The sequence below is a fragment of the Hylobates moloch genome, unplaced genomic scaffold (assembly GCF_009828535.3).
Source record: "Hylobates moloch isolate HMO894 unplaced genomic scaffold, HMol_V3 SCAFFOLD_10, whole genome shotgun sequence".
In the NCBI taxonomy this organism is placed as follows: Eukaryota; Metazoa; Chordata; class Mammalia; order Primates; family Hylobatidae; genus Hylobates; species Hylobates moloch.
In genome coordinates, this window is record NW_026652285.1 from 65,939,578 (window position 1) to 65,957,627 (window position 18,050).

Genomic DNA, 18,050 nt, shown 5'->3' on the forward strand with positions numbered 1-18,050 from the left:
GAATTACACCAATTCTGTAGATCAATTTGGAAAGAATAAAATCTTTATTATTGAGTGTACTAAAGAAGATGTTACATTTCTCTGTTGATTTGAATTGTCTTGAATATCTTTCCATAAACTTGAATTTTCTTCATTAAGCATTCATAACATCTTTTGTTAGAGATATTGCTAAGTATTTATTTTTGGGTGCTATTTCTATGTGTGTCTTATATTTTCAAATTAATACTGTAAGTTGATTTTATCTTAACAACTTTGCTCAGTTCTTATTAATTTTCATAGTTGATTTGTATCTTGCTTTGGCTGATTGTGTCTTCTCTAGTATCTTTTTTATCTTCGTGATCCACTGAGCCAGCTGTGAGTTAGGGCATGATTTTTATTTTTCTTCTTCTTTTTTTTTTTTTTGTTTTCAAAATGGAGTCTCACTCTGTCGCCCAGACTGGAGTGCAGTGATGCAATCTCAGCTCACTGCAACCTCCACCTCCTGGGTTCAAGCAATTCTCCTGCCTCAGCCTCCCAAGTAGTTGGGATTACAGGTGCCTGCCACCACGCCCAGCTAATTTTTGTATTTTTAGTAGAGACGGGGTTTCACCATGTTAGCCAGGCTGATCTCGAACTCCTGACCTCATGATCTGCCCACTTCTGCCTCCCAAAGTGCTGTCCACAAATGGACAGGTGTGAGCTACCGCACCTGGCCAGGGCATGATTTTTAATAGAAGATGGTGACTGTTCTTGTCTAGCCCTTGATCTTAAGGGGGAGTCTGATGTCTTGTCATCTTAACCCTTAGCACTATCTCCTCTACCTTTTCCAGGTTAAAGAAATATCCTCATGAAAGACTTTTAATCTGGGAGTGGTATGCTGAGGTGTGCATTTGTATTGCTCGGACCTCATTGTGCAGAGGGGATCGGGGTGGGCAAGGGCAGGTATAGGGAAAGGAGTGGGAAACTCTTTCAGTATTGAGGCAAGGCATGGTTGCAGTCCCTGGGGCAAGTTCTCCTCTGTGGCAGGCAGGAGTGCTGGGTGGATTTCACAGGTTTTTGGGAGATAGAATAAATAGATAGGAGATATTGATGCTTGATTATAGAAGCTCAATGAAAAGAATTCGGGGGAAATGGCTCCCAGAGTTTTGGCTTGAGCAGCTCAGGTGAGGATGCCATTAATGAGATAAAGATGATTGGAGGAAGAGCAGATTTGGAGGATGGTTTTGGACATGAATGTTGAGACGCCTTCTAGGATCCCGGTGGAGATGGGAAACAGGCATTAGAATGCACAGGTGAAAGCAGAGTGAGGAGCTAAGCTGGAGTCATGGGTTGCAGCTTTGCTGGTGTGTAATGCTGAGAGGAGCCGTGGTGATGGAAGTGGAGGATAAAGAGATAGCACCCCTGGGACCAGATGCAGGAGGTAGATGCACAGAAAGAGTGGCGCAGTGAGGCCAGGGGAGATACCCTGTGCACAGTTGTTGGCAGCACTGAGTTCTGAGAGGTTGAGCAAGATGAGGGCGCTGCCTGATAGATGAAGTGTAAGCAGGACCACTCAGGGCAGGCTTCGGCTGAATTTGGAGCTCCCAAACCTTGTGTATGTACAATTGGTTGGCCCTCAACAAGAGGCAGTGGATCCTAGGAAAGGTCATTTTTAGCTTTCTTTCTTCCTCAGTATAGAAATTCATAGAAGAGGATAGGATGGGTGGCAAGCACCATGCCTCTCTACAGTCATTTCCATAAAGAGGTGGGGCTTTGAAATGCAGGGGAGAATTGAACAGGTTGAAGTTGTTATGGGGATGATGACTACTGAGAGAGAAGGGTTAAAGATATAGAAGGGAGTGGTTTTGGTGCACATGTGGTTTTACAGTGAAGGTAGGGGAGCTTGATCTCTCATAGCAGACAGCCTCCTGCTACCTGGCCTTTTGAAAGTCTGGCCTCCACTAAGCAGCATGGGGAGGTCACAGAGTGAGTAGACTGAGGGCAGATGTGTAGAGCAGCCACACTGCTGCGTGTCAGAGAAGAAATTTGCAAATAGGACCATGTTGAAAAAGGAGCTAATCAGCACTAAGCAAAGAACAGATGCTACACAGCGATGACCAACCTGGTCCTGGTCACAGCAACACAGTGACCTCTGGGTGTAGCAGCTGCCAGGTGCTTGGGAAGGGCCCTGTGGGGTGTTTCATTGGGACAGGAGCCTGTGGTCAGCCTGTGCCCTGACAGGTCCCCAAGGCTGGTCACATTCTACCAGACCAGAGTGTGTCCGAGGGATCACTTTCCTGCAATGCCCAGTGACTGACCTGGATGCAGACCTAGGAGACAGCAGAGTGAGTGGTCTGGGGTGGGCACTGCTACCTCCAGCTCGGGCAACCTGCCCAGGAGAGGGAATTCATGTTGTGAAAGTTACTTGTGACAAACCTGAGGGAGAAGCCAGGCTGGTCCTGGGGCTGGTGTTCTGGGCTCTGGCCATGGGGATCCTGCCCCTGCTTTGCTGTTGGGCATCACTCCATCCTGACTGAGAGGGGCTCTTGTGCTGCATGAGGTCTGTGTGTCCTGCTGCTCCCCTGACTTTTCCATAGAATAAACAGCCCTACTTCATATGTGTCACCACAGCCCTGATCCCTGTGTCGCATTGCTCAGTAGACAGTGTTAACAGTTATTTTGAAAATACACGTGTTCTCTCTCCAATAACACACCCCCCAGAATCTGAGATCATGAGAAAATATCCCACTCGGAAGTTGAAAAGACAGTATGTAAAGAATGATTTTAAATGCCAGACGACTGATCCTAAGCTGCGGAGAAAAGGTGTTCAGCCTCCAGGGAACTCAGTGGCATGCCGCTGAGACCCTGGAGGTCTGAACAGAGCCCACTGCAGGCTCTGGTGAGAGATCGGTAGTGTAACCTGCCTGAGTCAGCTGAGTGCCCTAGCAAAAGGGCCAAAGGATAGAGGCAGGTCCTCTAGGGCAGAAAGAATGGAAATGTGAAAGAGACCACATGGTGGCCCACACTGCCCCAGGCCATGCCTGGCTGACAGCTGGACGGCTGGACCCACCTGGACCCACCCGGTGGCCCTCCTGTCCTGTTGTGGTCAGGGCAGAAGTGGAGTGCCTGGGGCCTCCTGCAGAGGAGTGGGCTCAGCAGGGAGCATGGATGGCCTTGGGGGTTGGGACTGACCAAGCCTGGGGACTATGACCGGTAAGTGGGGCCCATTATAGAAGCTGGTGATGACTTTCTTATTTTCTCCAGAGATGGTCTGATACTCTGCAATGTGGAGGTGCCATATAATTTAGCCATGTCCCTGCTGTCATTGTCAAGAATGTGTTTAGTTTTTTGCTACTATAATGATTTTTTTAAAAATTTTATTTTCATGAGGTATTCAATATTATACTATTGCTGTATTTTACCAATAACCTTAAAAAAGTGATATTCCTTAAAAATGTTATATTAAATCCTCACTTTGTCCTATAGCTTTGCTTACTAGACTTGCCCTTTCTTAGATTTTTTACTGAAGTTTTGTTGTTGTTGTGATGAAAAACTGTTAACAAAAAATAGAAGTAACAGTAGAGTGAGTGGTGGTGTACCTACTTCAGGTTACACAAATGGCAACCTATGCTTCAAATCAGTCTTTTATAAAAAAGAGATGCTTCAGGCTTTTCTAAAAGTCATGTACAGCCCCCTTGAACATGTTTTTATATTTTGTCACCTTGTACATATGGAACAATTAATACATTACTTTAATTTTAAATTAAATGCTGTATTGTGCTTACTATTCTGCACTTGGTCTTTTTGAGATGCGTCCTAGTTCATCTTGATGAGTTTTTATCTTTAAAGCTAATGCGGATGACGTTGATGTTAAGCCCTGGAGGCTGACAGAATAAAGGGCACCAGAGGGAAGTCAGGGCATTACTCCCATTGAGTAGAAAGGCCACTCATCTTGCCCTTCTGGTCCACAATTCCCAAGTAGAAAATTAGATTCTCCTGCTGGTGCTGGGGGCTTTGCTTTCAGCGTCTGCTCTGCGACCTTTCGCTCCATTTTCAGTGAGTTCGTGGTAGTTAGTGTGAAGTAGGAAGTGACACAGGCTGCCTGATCGTGTGGCTGTTTTGGAAGGTCATTTTTATTTTGAACTTAAAAATCGGATGTTTTGGAAGAACCTACACCCTCCTTTGAGCTATTGTCTGATTTAAAAGACTGCAGCGTGTGTCTTCCCATAGTGGATGCATTTAGGTTTATTAATGTTGGGTTTGTTAATGGTGTTTCAATATTTGGTTACAAATGAGGAATGTCAGTTCAGTTTACCAGTGACTTCAAAATAGAGACCTGGTAGAGTTTTCTTTTAGGTTGTGCTTTTCCAAAATCCACAAATGGACAGAAACGAATTTATCTTATTTCATCATAGACTTATAAAACACATTTCGGTGGCTAAATGGGATTTGGGATTTTTGGTTTTTTTTGTGTTGCTTTTGTGAGTGTGTGTAGAAACAGGGTCTTGATGTGTTGCCTGGCCTGGTCTGAACTGCCTCAGCCTCCCAAGTGTTGGGATTGTAGGCATGAGCCACCATAACCAGTCTTAATGAGATGTAACGTTCCTATTCTGCCTTCTTGAACTTTGCTCAGTCAGTACAAGTATTCTGTTCAAACTGATTAATTAAACCCAGGAACTGAATACATTTAGATAAACCTTGCTACTTGAGACTCAGGCACTGGGTGGATTTGAATGATGCCCTATCTCGTGATGTCTACCCTCTCACTATCCACATTCAGGGATGGAAAGGATTTGGGGAGTGAGGAATGTTTATAGAAGTTCAGCCCAGCTCCCTGCTGTAGAATGTTCTTGTATGAGCAGTCCAGCAGTCAGTAAAGCAACTCTTTTCATTGTTGAACTGCTCTGGTTCTTAGAAAGTTCTTGTTTCTGTTGACTTGAAGTTTGCTTCCGTGGTTTAATTTTTCCCGCTGTTCCGAATTCTTTCACGTGCCACACAGGACGTGCCTGTTCATTGAGTTCATAATCTTACTTCTCATGGGCCTTGCACTTAGCCTTCTTCAAGCTGATCATCCCTCAGGTTTTGCCTCCTCCTGTCACCAGGCCTTCTCTTCTGGGCGCCGGCCTCAGGCTCTTCGCATGGGGTCTGGCCAGTACCGCAGGCTCTGGGCTGACATCAGCTGCTCCCAGGCTCTTAGCTCTTGGGAGTTGCTCCTCCATCCTTTGCCTCCCTGGGCACTGACATTGCACCTGGTCTCAGTCCAGGCTCGGCCAGCCTGACCGGCTCTGCGGGGCCTCCTCTCCCTACAGGATGGCCAGATGCCGTGCCCTCCCACTGTGCTCCAGGCCCTACCCTGCCTCTCTGGACACTGGATCTGTAGTGTAACGGGAACAGGTCACATGACAGTTTCCTTTCTATACCTTCTTATCGTCTGTAGACTATTGATATTTAGTAAACATGTCCGTTTACACATGTTTGAAATGGTTGGAAAGTTTTGCCTTGTCTATGTTTGCAAGTGATGAAAATTAAAGGTAGTAGGGATTATATTGATTTATTTAATCTTGGACTCGCCATCTTCAAAGCTATATTTTTCGGGTGATACTTGAAAATCATACAATGTCTGCCCGTTTATTTATTTATTTGTGAGATGGAGTCTCACTCTGTCACCCAGGCCAGAGTGCAGTGGCGCGATCTCTGCTGACTACAGCCTCTGCCTCCTAAGTAACTGGGGTTATAGGCGCCTGCCACCATGCCTGGCTAATTTTTTTTATTTTTAGTAGAGACTGGCTTTCGCCATGTTGGTCAGGCTGATCTTGAACTCCTGACCTCAAGTGATTCGCCTGCCTTGGCCTCCCAAAGTGCTGGGATTACAGGCATGAGCCACCGAGCCAGGCCAGTTTTTTGTTTTGTTTTTTAAGACTTAACTTTGTTACTCTTTGTTTTGTTTAACATTTCAGGATCATATGCCAAGTAATAGAGGAACATTTGTTAGGTTGGGCTAGGAATGGGGACTGGGGTAAGGCCGACTGTAGTTCTAAGAAGAGGTTCCAGTTTAACACCATTTCTTTAAAGAATTTTACCGTATTTTAATTCAGAGCAAAAGCCACACAGCTGCATATAGGCGTAAGTGAATCCTTTGAGGAAGTAGGTAACTGAGCTGTAACAAGTCAAGATCATACAGCCGAGGGATTGCAGTGCATGTCTCTTTTCATTCTGAAAGAACTTCTTACTATTTAAAAACTATTTTTAAAGTTACGAAATATTTTGAAATATAGTAAACTTTTTTGGCCTTTTTTTCTTCTTTCACTTCTTGTCTTCAGTCTGCATATTTTTTTTTACCAAAAGCCCACCTCTCTAGTAAGTGTGAAAGGAAGAGAGTGAGAAACTGATGGTGTGATCTCTACTCTGGAGCCCCGTGTCACTTCTGAGAAAGATGCCTCTTGTAGACAAGACACACAGCGGTTCTGCTCAGCTGCACTTGGGCATGGAGAACAAGAACCGACATAGATGAAGGCCTGAATCCACAGAGGCAGACCCTGGGTTAGGAGGCACGTCTGCAGCCTTCAGAAGATGCAGACAAATTAATTCACTTATTGGACTGCTTTAATAGAATAGTGACTTGCTCTGTGGATTCACAGAGGATTATTTGAGGTCAAGATTGGAATGTGATTTTAGAAAATATTCTTTCCTTGGAATTATTTAGTTTTATGCTGTAATGTAGTTTGTTTGTTTGCTTTAAAGGAAAGTTTGTGCTTTCAAGGAAGGTTTTAGGATGAAATGGCCAAAAATCAAAAAACAAAAACGATCATCTTGACTTGAATGCGGGTGCTACATGAATCTAGCCTTACATTTGTATTATCCCAAAGTTAGGCAAGTGAGGTCAGCCACAAGACATTATACACTAGACATTTTACATTGATTTAAATTATATGATTAGAGCTTGAATAGATTTTATAATATTCTTTGGACCGAACCTGCTTATCAGAATCACCTGTGAACAGTTTTTTTAAAATAATAGCGACTTTGATCACACACGTGGAGGTGCAGATCTAGCCAACATACTGTTTAAGGAACAGCTCCTTGTATTGTCTGTGCCATGTGTGTGTGTGTGTGTGCCATGCATGCACGTGCCGGGTGTGTTTGTGTGCACTTCTGTGTGTATCTACGCCTGTGTGTGAGTGAGCACTTGATCGTGCACACACATTCCTTAGAGGCATGGACTTGTGGACTTACTGGGCAGTTAGGAGTGTGTTGTGTGCACGTGTGTCTGTGTGCGTGTTACGTGCAAGTGTGAGGTGTCTGTGACTACACACATGCCAGTCTCATTATTCCCAGCTTCTCATACTGCAGTCGTTTTTATTTGGTACAAAGGTGGAAGCTCTGCCAAGGTTTTTTCTTGGTGCAAGCCAGGATCAAAGGGCTATGGTGTTTTAGAGCTTGTGAGCTGAAGGCCCTTGGAAGGCAGGAACCTCAGACAAATTGTAGTCTGTAAGATTCCTGGTCGTTCTCTGGGGGGAGTCAGCAATGATCTGTGCTTCACTCCCAGCGTCTGTTGGTGGTGTTTGGCTCTCAGGAGGCCAGACTAAGGACAGCGTTTGCACTCCTGGTCTCACCACGCCCAGTGTTGGCTTAGGGAGCCTCTTGCGAATGCAGCCGTGGACGTTTGCTTTTCCGAGAACGAGAGTGAAGGTTTGGGGAATGTTTCTGTCGTTACCTATATTGGCAGTAGGCAGTGTGAGAGGTGGTGGTTCGCGGGTTGTATTCCCCTTGCCTGGTGTTTTCCTCTGATTTCATACTGCTATAAAGAACTACCTGAGACTAGATAATTTATAAAGGAAAGAGGTTTGATTGACTCACAGTTCAGCATGGCTGGGGAGGCCTCAGGAAACTTAGCATCATGGCAGAAGTTGAAGGGGAAGCAAGGCACCTTCTTCACAAGGCAGCAGTAAGAAGTGCTGAATGAAGGGGGAAGAGCCCCTTATACAACCATCAGATCTTGTGAGAACTCATTCACTATCATTAGAAGAGCATGGGAGAAACTGCCTCTGTGATCCAATTACCTCCACCTAGTCTCTGCCTAGACACGTGGGGATTATGGGGATTATAAATCAAGATGAGATTTGGGTGGGGACGTGCAGCCTAACCATATCACCTGGTATTCAGACGAAGAGATTGTAGAAGCGTATCTACTGCTTAAAGAGGGAAGTTGGAGTCAGGAAGCTCTGGGCTTGGTTTTCTTCCACATTTAAAACAAACCCAAGGAAGAGATGGTGCAGCCGTGCAAGCCCCTGGCGGATCTGTTGTGTCTCACACAGGTTTTCTATTTTCTCTGTGTCTTCAGCAGTGTGCATCTTAGTTAAACCGCCTCAGGGCTCCTGTCATCCCCAGGCCCAGTCCTCAGCTTGACACATCATAGGTGCTCAGCACCTAAGTGTTCTGAGAGGGACTGCAGCTCCTAGGGGTCCATGTCCCATGTCCTCCTGTTTCCTGCTGGTGGTGTTTGGAAGTGCTGTTTGACATTTGGGCCCCAGTCGGTCCTTGTTACTGTGGGTCTTGTGCTGTCTCTGGAACAGCCCTTTATGGGCACCATCTACTCACTCGTTCACTTCTGTTGGCTGACGTGGCCCCTGAGCTCTCTTCCTGTCCTTAGTTAGATCCCGCGAGGCCAGAGTTTGAGTATGGAGGCTTCCAGCCCCTGCCTTCTGTCCCAGCTTCGGGCTGGCCCGGCTGCTTGTCCTGCTGCCCTGCTTCAGCCATTCCTCCATGTGGCTTTCAGTCCCCTCACAGGTTTCTTCACTTTTGCAAGGTAGTGTGGGGATGATGACTAGCACATGGCAGCACACATCAGGCAGGTTTATGAAATTATGTTTTAAGAGAACACAGAATCGCAAATTACTCATCATGTGTATGTGTTAAAATGTAACCTAATTGCTGAACAATGAAAAGCGATACCTTTTATATTGAAAACTCACTAGTTAGCTGAGAACCTAATGGTAGTTGCAATGTACTTTAAATAGAAAAGTCCTCTTGCTTGACAAAGGTAAAGGAAACTGTTCGGTCCGACTTTGTTCCTTTCATGCCTGCCAGGGCTTCTGGTTTCGCGGAGACCTCAGGCTAGGAGCAGCCCTGAGCAGGGAGACAGTTACAGAGAATCCCCACCAAGTTGCAGGCAGAGGGACAGCCAAGGCCCTCAGGAAGTGCACGAGAGCAGAACCTCTACGGCAAGTTCACCGAGAAATCTGGAAAGTTCGAATCCCAGCCCCAGTCCATCAAATCGAGCATCATAAAATTAAATTTTCCTTACTGTGAAATGGCAATTTGTAATGATTTCTGAGAAGTGGGACCCATGGTGGTGTCGATGTCTGAGCCAGGTTGAGGGTGAGATCCCTGGCGCCATGGGCTGGCCCCCAGGATGCCCTGGAAAACGCATTCTGTTCACAGCTGTGTGATTCTTTTCTTTCTGTGTTGGTGAAGCAGCCAGACCTGGTCCGTTTGGAATGCCTGGGATGGTGCCGCCGCATGTTCCTCCTCAGATGCTCAACATTCCGCAGACCTCTCTGCAAGCAAAGCCCGTGGTAAGGCCTTCCCTGCATTGGGTTGGGTGGCGGGTGTCAGACACGGTGCATGCGCTGAATTTCAACGAACGCTAAAATAAGTTCCTAACCTCTTGAATTGATATGTGAAATAGATGCCAGTGTTTGTTGAAATAAAAATGAGCCAGAAAATGTCAGCCTGGGCCTGAGTTGGGTCCTGCTGGCCACGTGCGCGTGACCTGTGCCCTTTGCTTCAGGCCCCACAGGTGCCCAGCCCAGGGGGCGCCCCGGGCCAGGGTCCATACCCGTACAGCCTCTCTGAGCCAGCACCTCTCACTTTGGACACGAGCGGGAAGAATCTGACGGAGCAGAACAGCTACAGCAACATTCCTCACGAAGGGAAGCACACGCCGCTGTATGAGCGGTCCTCGCCCATCAACCCGGCCCAGAGCGGCAGCCCCAACCACGTGGATTCCGCCTACTTCCCTGGCTCTTCTACATCGTCATCTTCAGACAACGACGAGGGCAGCGGAGGGGCGACAAAGTGAGTGGTGCGCAGGTCGCTGGGTGCTTCCTGGCGGGTAGTGACCTGGGGAAGCTGCCTTCTGACCTGCCAGCCCAGCTGGTGCTTTGCTCAGAGATGTAGTTTGTTGCAGGTGGGTGATGGTCAGTCTGTACTCAGACGGGGGCTCCTTGGACAGAGAGGAGAGAGGAAGGGTAGGTATGTTCTTGAAGTTTCCATGATTTAAAATCTGCACCATCCCAGCCCCATGGCCTGGAGCGACAGGAAACTTTCTGGGGAGGAATTTGTCAAGAACTGGTTTGTGTGATGACCAAAACATGGAGGCATTTGTCCGGTGTAGTGCCACTCACACCCACCACAGCAACCCCCTGCCGACCCCCGAAACATTAATCTCCTGGCTCACGGATCAAGAGAGCTCTGAATTTCCTGTCCTTCTCCTAAACTCAGCAGGTCACAGGACACTTTGGAAATAACACTGTTTGCCCAAGCAAAACCCTAGAAGGCTGCCTAGACCCAGGCTGGAACTGTTTCCTTAGCGGAGTATTTTAAACACTGTGTGTCCCTGAATAAATGAGTTCACAGATACATAGCTGGTTAAAATTTGATCGAGGAAATCTTAAATTTGCACTCCCCCCTTTCTTTAAACTGTCTTATGTTTAAAACAAAAAAAACAGGGAAAGAATATTTCTTTCCTTTAAGTCAGTGTCTCCTTTTCCTTGGTGTGAACCCTACAGTGTAGATAACCAGGACTGGTTGATGTTTCATCTGTTTCTGATGTAGGAAATGTAAGAGTCATAGTTGTCAGTTTCCGTGCCAGTTCTTACCTGGTGTGTCACCTGAAGCAGGTGATCTTTCCTCTGTGTCTTCTTTCCATCTGTGAAATGGGAATAAATGTCTGTTGACCCAGGGCAGAGCTTACTGAAGGTCTGTCTGCCATCCAGGGATGCATACCCTGTTTATAGCAGAGAAGTATAACATTAATAAATGTTGATTTGCTATATGTGCAGAGAAGTATAAAATTAATAAATGTTTATTTGCTGTATATGCAATGCCAAGACTCTAAAATGAAGTAAAGAGTTGCAATTGAATATTCAAACTTTTAAATTAACCTCTAGCAAGATAATATATTGAGTACCCATTGAATCAGAATCTCTGGTTGGGCCCCCAAATTTGCATTTTAAATAAGCACCTCAGTCAGTCTTTAGCACACTGAAGTTTGAGAACAACTGCTAGATGGTCTTGGAAGCCCTTATGCGCCAGGATTCTAAGGCATGTGCATTTTGTTGTAAAACGTGACTCATGTCAGCAAAGTCAAAGTGTCTGTACAATACAGTTGTTGTCTTAGTAAGAAATGTTCTTTCTAAACTATGAAACATAGATAAGAAGTAAGACAAAAAGCAGAAGTAAGCTTTATGACCCCAACAAGAGTTCAGTGCTAGTGATGGAGATGTGGAAACCAGGTCAAAGTGCTGACTTGGGGACGTGGGTGGTGACTGGGGCACGTTTCAGTTGAGGTGCTTGTTCCTCCGGTAGGGAGGGATTGAGAAGAATGTGAGTTGCCCATCTAATTTGGCAAGTTGTCTTTGGTAGGATGAACTGAACTTGGAGTGAGTAGGACTGCCTGAGCATGTCCTGTCTTTGCTGTGTATGCACCCTCCTACCTGTCTGTGAAGGTTCTGGTCAGCTCTTTGGAGCTCTGGGCATCTGACCTTCCTCTGACCTCTTGCATTGCTTATTGTCTTTATCCCTGATATGGCATCTTTACTGTTTTCTGGAGATGCATCTTGTTTCTGCCACTGGAATTTGACCTGCTCGGAGTCTTGTGTTTTACCATCCTTGTGGTTTGAAGTGCCATGAGGAATGCAGGGTACACCCTATAATAAGGAAGAGACAGACATGTTAGACTTGAGATGAATGAAGGCAGAGGAGACAAGGGTGCTTGTTCCTGAAGGCTTTGGGGTCAGAAACTAGCATTCGACTTGGGGTCAAACCCTTGATCATGGGCATCCTTTGCTTGTGGCAGGTGCAGGGGTATGACGCGTGTGCCAAGTAGGGACAGTGTTCATGATTTTCACCAAGGGTTCTAGTGTATTGAATTGGTTGTATCTACAGTGTATAGTGTGCCCCTTAGGCTGTGCATAAGAGAACAAAGAATTGCTTTTATAGTTTACCAAAAAAAGTCACTACTTTTTTAACCTTTGGTTTAGAATTGAATGAGGACCCCGGGACCTATGTTGCTTTTTCAGGATGGCCCTAAGAGAACAGAAATTATTCATTCTCTTAGCAAGAAATACTTGGGCATTTATTTACCAGTGAACAGGGCAGAGGACAGGAGTGATGAGGTCTGTGCGCAGAGCTTGCTTTCTGGAGGAGGGTATGTAAGCAGTGAACATAGAAGCCCTGACGAGTTCGTGAAGAAGACGTGCCAAGAGTGAGGAGCGGGGAACTGGGAGCACTAGAGCAAAGGAGGGCAGGAAGACTGGGAGAAAGAAGTGAGCCAGCTGATGGTCTGTGGTGTGAGGACCAGCAGGGCTGGGCCGTGCACAGCTGGATGTGTTCTAAGTGCCACGGGAAACATTTAGAGCAAACTTGTTCATCCCATGGCCCGCGGGCCGCACACAGCGCAGGATGGCGGCCCAACACAAATCCATAAACTTTCTTAAAACATTGAGATTTTTTTTCTGATTTTTTTTTTTTTAAAGCTCATTAGCTATTGTTAGTCTATTTTATATGGGGCCCAAGACAATTCTTCTTCTTCCAATGTGGCGCAGGGATGCCAAAAGATTAGACATTCCTGATCCAGAGTGTGCTTAGCATGACCTTAGGCTGGAGAGACCCTGGTGTTTCTTTGGAGGTGAGTTTTCTCCCACCTTGATGCCATTTGCCCTCAGGACAGTGGGTCTCCAGACAGTCAGACCATTCAGCTGGTGGAAACAGTTGAACTCCAGAACTCTGGTCTTAAAATACATTGATGGTAGAAATGTTTATATATATGTATATATTTTTAAATTTTTTTGAGATTGAATTTTGCTCTTGTTGGCCAGGCTGGAGTGCAATGGCATGATCTCTGCTAACTGCAACCTCTGCCTCCCAGGTTCAAGTGATTCTCCTGCCTCAGCCTCCCGACTAGCTAGGATTACAGTTGCCTACTACCATGCCCGGCTAATTTTTTGTATTTTTAGTAGAGATGAGGTTTCACCATGTTGGCCAGGCTGGTCTCAAACTCCTGACCTCAGGTGATCCCCCCACCTCGGCCTCCCAAAGTGCTGGGATTACAGGCATGACCCACCGTGCCTGGCCAGAAACATTTATAATTTCTAGACTGTAAAATAGCAGAGGCGATTGGCCTTCTAGATGCATAGCAAGGTGTGCCCTTACCTGCTACGCTCTGCCTCTCATTGTCCAGCCCTAACTTCTCCTGTCTTCTGTAGTGTACATTCAGTGATACCACAAGGAAGGAATAATGTGGGACACCCTGCAAAATAAATGGCCTAGTTACCCCAACAATAAATCAGTGGCACTCTTTTAAAGGGTGGTAGTGATGGGTGATGGGGATTGTCACATAAAAAAAGAGACAACAAAAAAAGAAAAAACCTTCCTATGAATTAAAAAGGTGAATGGTTTTCTAAAATTATTATTATTATTTTTTTAGGGACAGGGTCTTGCTGTTTCACCCAGGCTGGAGTGCAGTGGCACCATCATAACTCACTGCCGCTTCAAACTCTTGGGCTCAGGTGATTCTCACACCTTAGCATGCTCCACTTGAGACGAAAGACATGTTCCACCACACCCAGCTAACCTGTATTATTTGTAGTTGTGGGGTCTCGCTGTATTGCCCAGGCTGGTTTCAAACTCCTGGCCTCAAGCAATCCTCCTACCTCTGCCGAAAGTGCTGGGATTACAGGCATGAGCCACTGTGTGCAGCTGATGGCAACTGTTTTAAATGGAAAAAGATACAAATGTGCTGGGTGTGGTACTGTACACCTGTAGTCCCAGCTACTCGGGAGTCTGAGGTGGGAGGATCACTTGAGCCCAGGAGGTTGAGGCTGCAGTGAGCTATGATCATACCTGTGAATGGCAAATGCACTCTCTCCTGGGCAATGTAGTGAGATCTCATCTCTTAAAGGTATAAGCATGGAATTCACAAAGGAAGCAGCCATCAGTAAACATAAAAAGTTGTTCAACCTCACTAAGAACATCTAAGTTCTACAACTTGGAACATAAGATACCTTTTACAAAGGCCTATAAAATTGTCAAACATTTATTTTTAAAGATAAAATGTGGTGGGGGGTTATGGGTGGAGTTATTGGGTCCTGGCTGTCGCCACTGAGCATTGCTGGATGTTGTCATGACTTGTGGACGTCTGAGAGCTGCATGCGTGCAGGTGCTCTTTGTGGAGATTTGCTCTGTGCCTGTAGGAAGGTGGGTGTGGGGTGTGCACTGCAGCAACATTGATGGAACAGATGTGTGTGCCCCCATGCTGTCATCAGGGGTTCATTGCACAGGAGACTCATATACACTACAGAAAATATGCTCTTGTAACCCCAAGTTCTTGGGGAGGCATCCACACAGATGGCAGCAGATCAGGAAATGCTCTCAGCCATTCCTCAGGGGCAGTAGGGCAGCCTTCATCTGGGTGCACTTGGCAGCCCTGAGCTTTATCTCTTCTTTTCATTGTATTTCTTTAATATCTTATTCAGCATTTTAGTTTCTTTAGTTGGATGAGTTGTTCAGTGTCTTTGTACTGTACAGTTCTCCTATGCTGTTGGAGTGGACGTGATGGGCTGTGTTACTCTTTTGAAATACAAATTTCTCTTTAGAATTTTTGGAAGATCTGTTAGAGGAGGAGTTCTTAGAATATGAGAAGACTTCTTGCCACATAGTTGTGCCTGCCTGACGTATTTTTCCAAAAACATTGAAGGTGAACCTGTTGGAAGTTCAGTTCTGAGTTTAATTGGCTACTTTGCAGAGACACAACACTCTCTTTCTAGCACGTCCCTTGGAAGAAAATAGGCTGGTGCTTGGGTAGTGATCAGAACTGGCAGTTATTCTAGGCCTAAAACAGTTTGGCAATAAAATAAGAAAAGGGGGCCACGTGTGGTGGCTCATGCTTTAATACCCGCACTTTGAGAGGCTGAGGCAGGGGGATTGCGTGAAGCCAGCCTGGGCAACATAAAATTTAAAAATTAGCCAGACATGGTGGCATGTGCCTGTGGGTCCAGCAACCTGGGTGGCTAAGACGGCAGGATCACTTGAGCCCAGGAGTTCGAGGCTGTAGTGAGCCATGAGGGCACCACTGCAGTCCAGCCGGGCAACAGAATGGGTCCCTGTCTCTTAAAAAAAAAAAAAAAAGGAAAGAAAGAAAAGGAATGAAATGTGTAGCTTTCTAAGTAATGTCTCCTCCAGTTCCTTTGTTAGAACAGTAGAGCAGTACCAGCATACACTTGCTTTATTCTTGTTTAAATTTTAAAAATTAAGGTGATATTCTTGTCTTTTTTCCCTTCCTGGTGCCTGTCAGATGTTTGTAATCTTCTTTCAGTTGAATTAAGAATTACAGTTGAGGCCGGGTGCAATGGCTCATGCCTGTAATTTCAGCACTTTGGGAAGCTGAGGCAAGCAGATCACTTGAGGTCAGAAGTTCAAGACCAACATGATGAAACCTTTTCTCTACCAAAAAATACAAAAATTAGCTGGACGTGGTGGTGTTTGCTTGAAGTCCCAGCTACTTGGGAGGCTAGGTAGGAGAATTGCTTGAACCTGGGAGGTAGAGGATGCAATGAGCTGAGATTGTGCCACTGTACTCCAGCCTGGGCAATGGAGTGAGATCCTGTTTAAAAAAACAAAACAAAACAAAAATTACAGTTGAATCCTTGTGGAGGTGTTTATTTTATGTTATTTTCATAGATTCATTTGGACTTGCAGAATCTGAATCAAATCTGAGGTTGCTGTATTATAATTTTTAATTCTTTGTTTTATATCTTTTTTCTAATTATCATCTTGATACGAAGTTATATAGAATTCAAACACTGGAAAATACAGTATAGGGAATTCCCCATGAGCCTACTTCTAGAGAGGTAATTACATTTGAAAGATTGGTGAATATTCAAGCACCTTATTTTCCTCTGCATCTGCTAAGATAAGATTTTTACAATAACTAGGTCCTATCTTAGGGAGAGTAACTTGCCCTTTTTCCTTTTCTTCCATCTCTTATACTTAATATACTTATGTAACTATGTATTTGTATTTGTGCATGTAAGTATTAATATGTATATGTACTTAATGCCTAATATTTAATAAGATCTATATACGTCCACTTTATTGCTTTCACATTTTTGCATTAAATTACTGACATTTTAAAATGGATATGTAAAAGTCCTTATTGAGAGAGAAGACTGAGTTTTTTTCCACTTTGTGAACTTATTTGTATGAATGGGTTTCATTTTCTTGAGAACTTATATATGTATCTTAGGAGAGAAAGCCCTGTGGAACAGGACATCTCCACATTTATTATTTATTTTGACATGTAGTGTTATGGAGGCATCTCTTGCATAAGTCTTGTATTCCCCTCCCCTGTTAATTTTTGCTAATGACATGTACTCCCTGGACCAAATCTGGACTGTGAAAGATGAACCACGGGAAGGCAGGCTGTTTGGTGTTAGCATGCTCTGTGAGCAGCACTGAGACCTAGCTGTTGGCAGGAATCGGTTCGCTCAGAGTCTCTTGGTTGGTATTTCTAGGTGGTGGTGTGACCTGAAGCTCGCAGAACCTCAGAGCATTCAAATGTGCGTTGACAGATTTGCTGAGTTGTTTGTGTATTAAATTAGCTGATGAAAAAGCTCAATGAATGGTAGCTATCACTACTTTTTAAAAATTAACTCTTAGTATGCTAGAAAACCAGAACACTGATGTGGTTTTTAATGTAAAATAGCTAAAAGAATTTTATTTGGCTCCCTTTGATCTGGTATCCCAGGAAGTTTGTGCCTGATGTACCTCTTTTGCTTGAAGATGGTGTTGAATGTTTTTCTTGTCCTTTAAGTCCTTTCCAACTCTACTTCCAAAAAAACTTTGTGTTTCACAAAGAGAATTCCATCATGCCCTGCTCCAGGATCCTGAGGCATGGGTAGGTAGGTCTGGGGCTGAGGGAATGACTTTAGTGTAGCTATAGGTTTTTCTTTCAGATTGTTATGCTCTTGTTCGAGACAGATAATCCGCTTTATATTTATGTTTTGACCTTTTAACACATGGTACCATTTCTAATATCTTCTCATAAAAGTGATTCTGAATTTTTTATGTTGGCAAAAATTAATCATAATCTATATCATTACGTTGTGTTGTAGCCATCCACTAATCTGTGTAGACATTTCGTATTGATCTTAAGACAAACGTGTTGACACAGTTAGGTGTCTCTGAACCCTCACTTGCGGGTTGCAAGGGGATAGCTCCATGACCAGTTGGGGCTTCTTGGTCACACAGTCTTCTGATGACAGCGAGAAGTCCTGACAAGGCTGTGAAAGAAGTTTGAGCCATCATCTGACTGCCACATGGAAAAGTGCTTTCTGTGTTCCTGACATTTTAAGCTCACCCATTATGTGAAGGAAACTGAATGTGTGATGTTAGCTTAACTAGGGCATGAGGAGACTAGACCTATTAGGTGTCTGTCTCTGTGACTCTTGTGGCTTCCCTGGTCAGGGCACCCAGAGACTGGTGCTTCTGTAGGGAGATAGCACTTGGCAGGGCCAGGCCATGCAGAACTCTGAGCATCTGTCCAGCCAGGCTGAGGCCTTCTGTTGGGCCCAGGCCCTCTTTGTTACACTATCAGAGACCCTCCCGGCTGTCTGTTCTCAGCCCTGTTGAGTTGGGGAGCAGATAGAAATGAAAAATTCACACATGCCAAGTAGTTCTGCTGTGAATTTGATCTTTTCTTTTCTAAATTTAATGATTTATTTTCTTCCATTTTGGTTTATTTGCCTTCGCTCTTTCCTGTTGACACAGAATTCAGCTTTTACTTAACGTTCTCTTTCTTTTCTGCTCCATAA

The 18,050-nt window shown here is 44.9% G+C and overlaps 1 protein-coding gene across 4 annotated transcripts in view; it reads left to right on the top strand.

The window, feature by feature from the left end:
• Positions 1-18,050, top strand: part of FAM120A (family with sequence similarity 120 member A) — a 114,827-nt gene that overhangs the window by 54,861 nt on the left and 41,916 nt on the right. For 3 of the 4 annotated variants that reach the window (XM_032164559.1, XM_058445449.1, XM_032164561.2), the window contains exons 6-7: positions 9,433-9,533; positions 9,749-10,035. In XM_032164559.1, coding sequence (XP_032020450.1) covers positions 9,433-9,533; positions 9,749-10,035 — 388 coding nt within the window. The remainder of the gene's footprint in view (positions 1-9,432; positions 9,534-9,748; positions 10,036-18,050) is intronic. The other variant, XM_032164560.2, reaches the window with a different exon arrangement.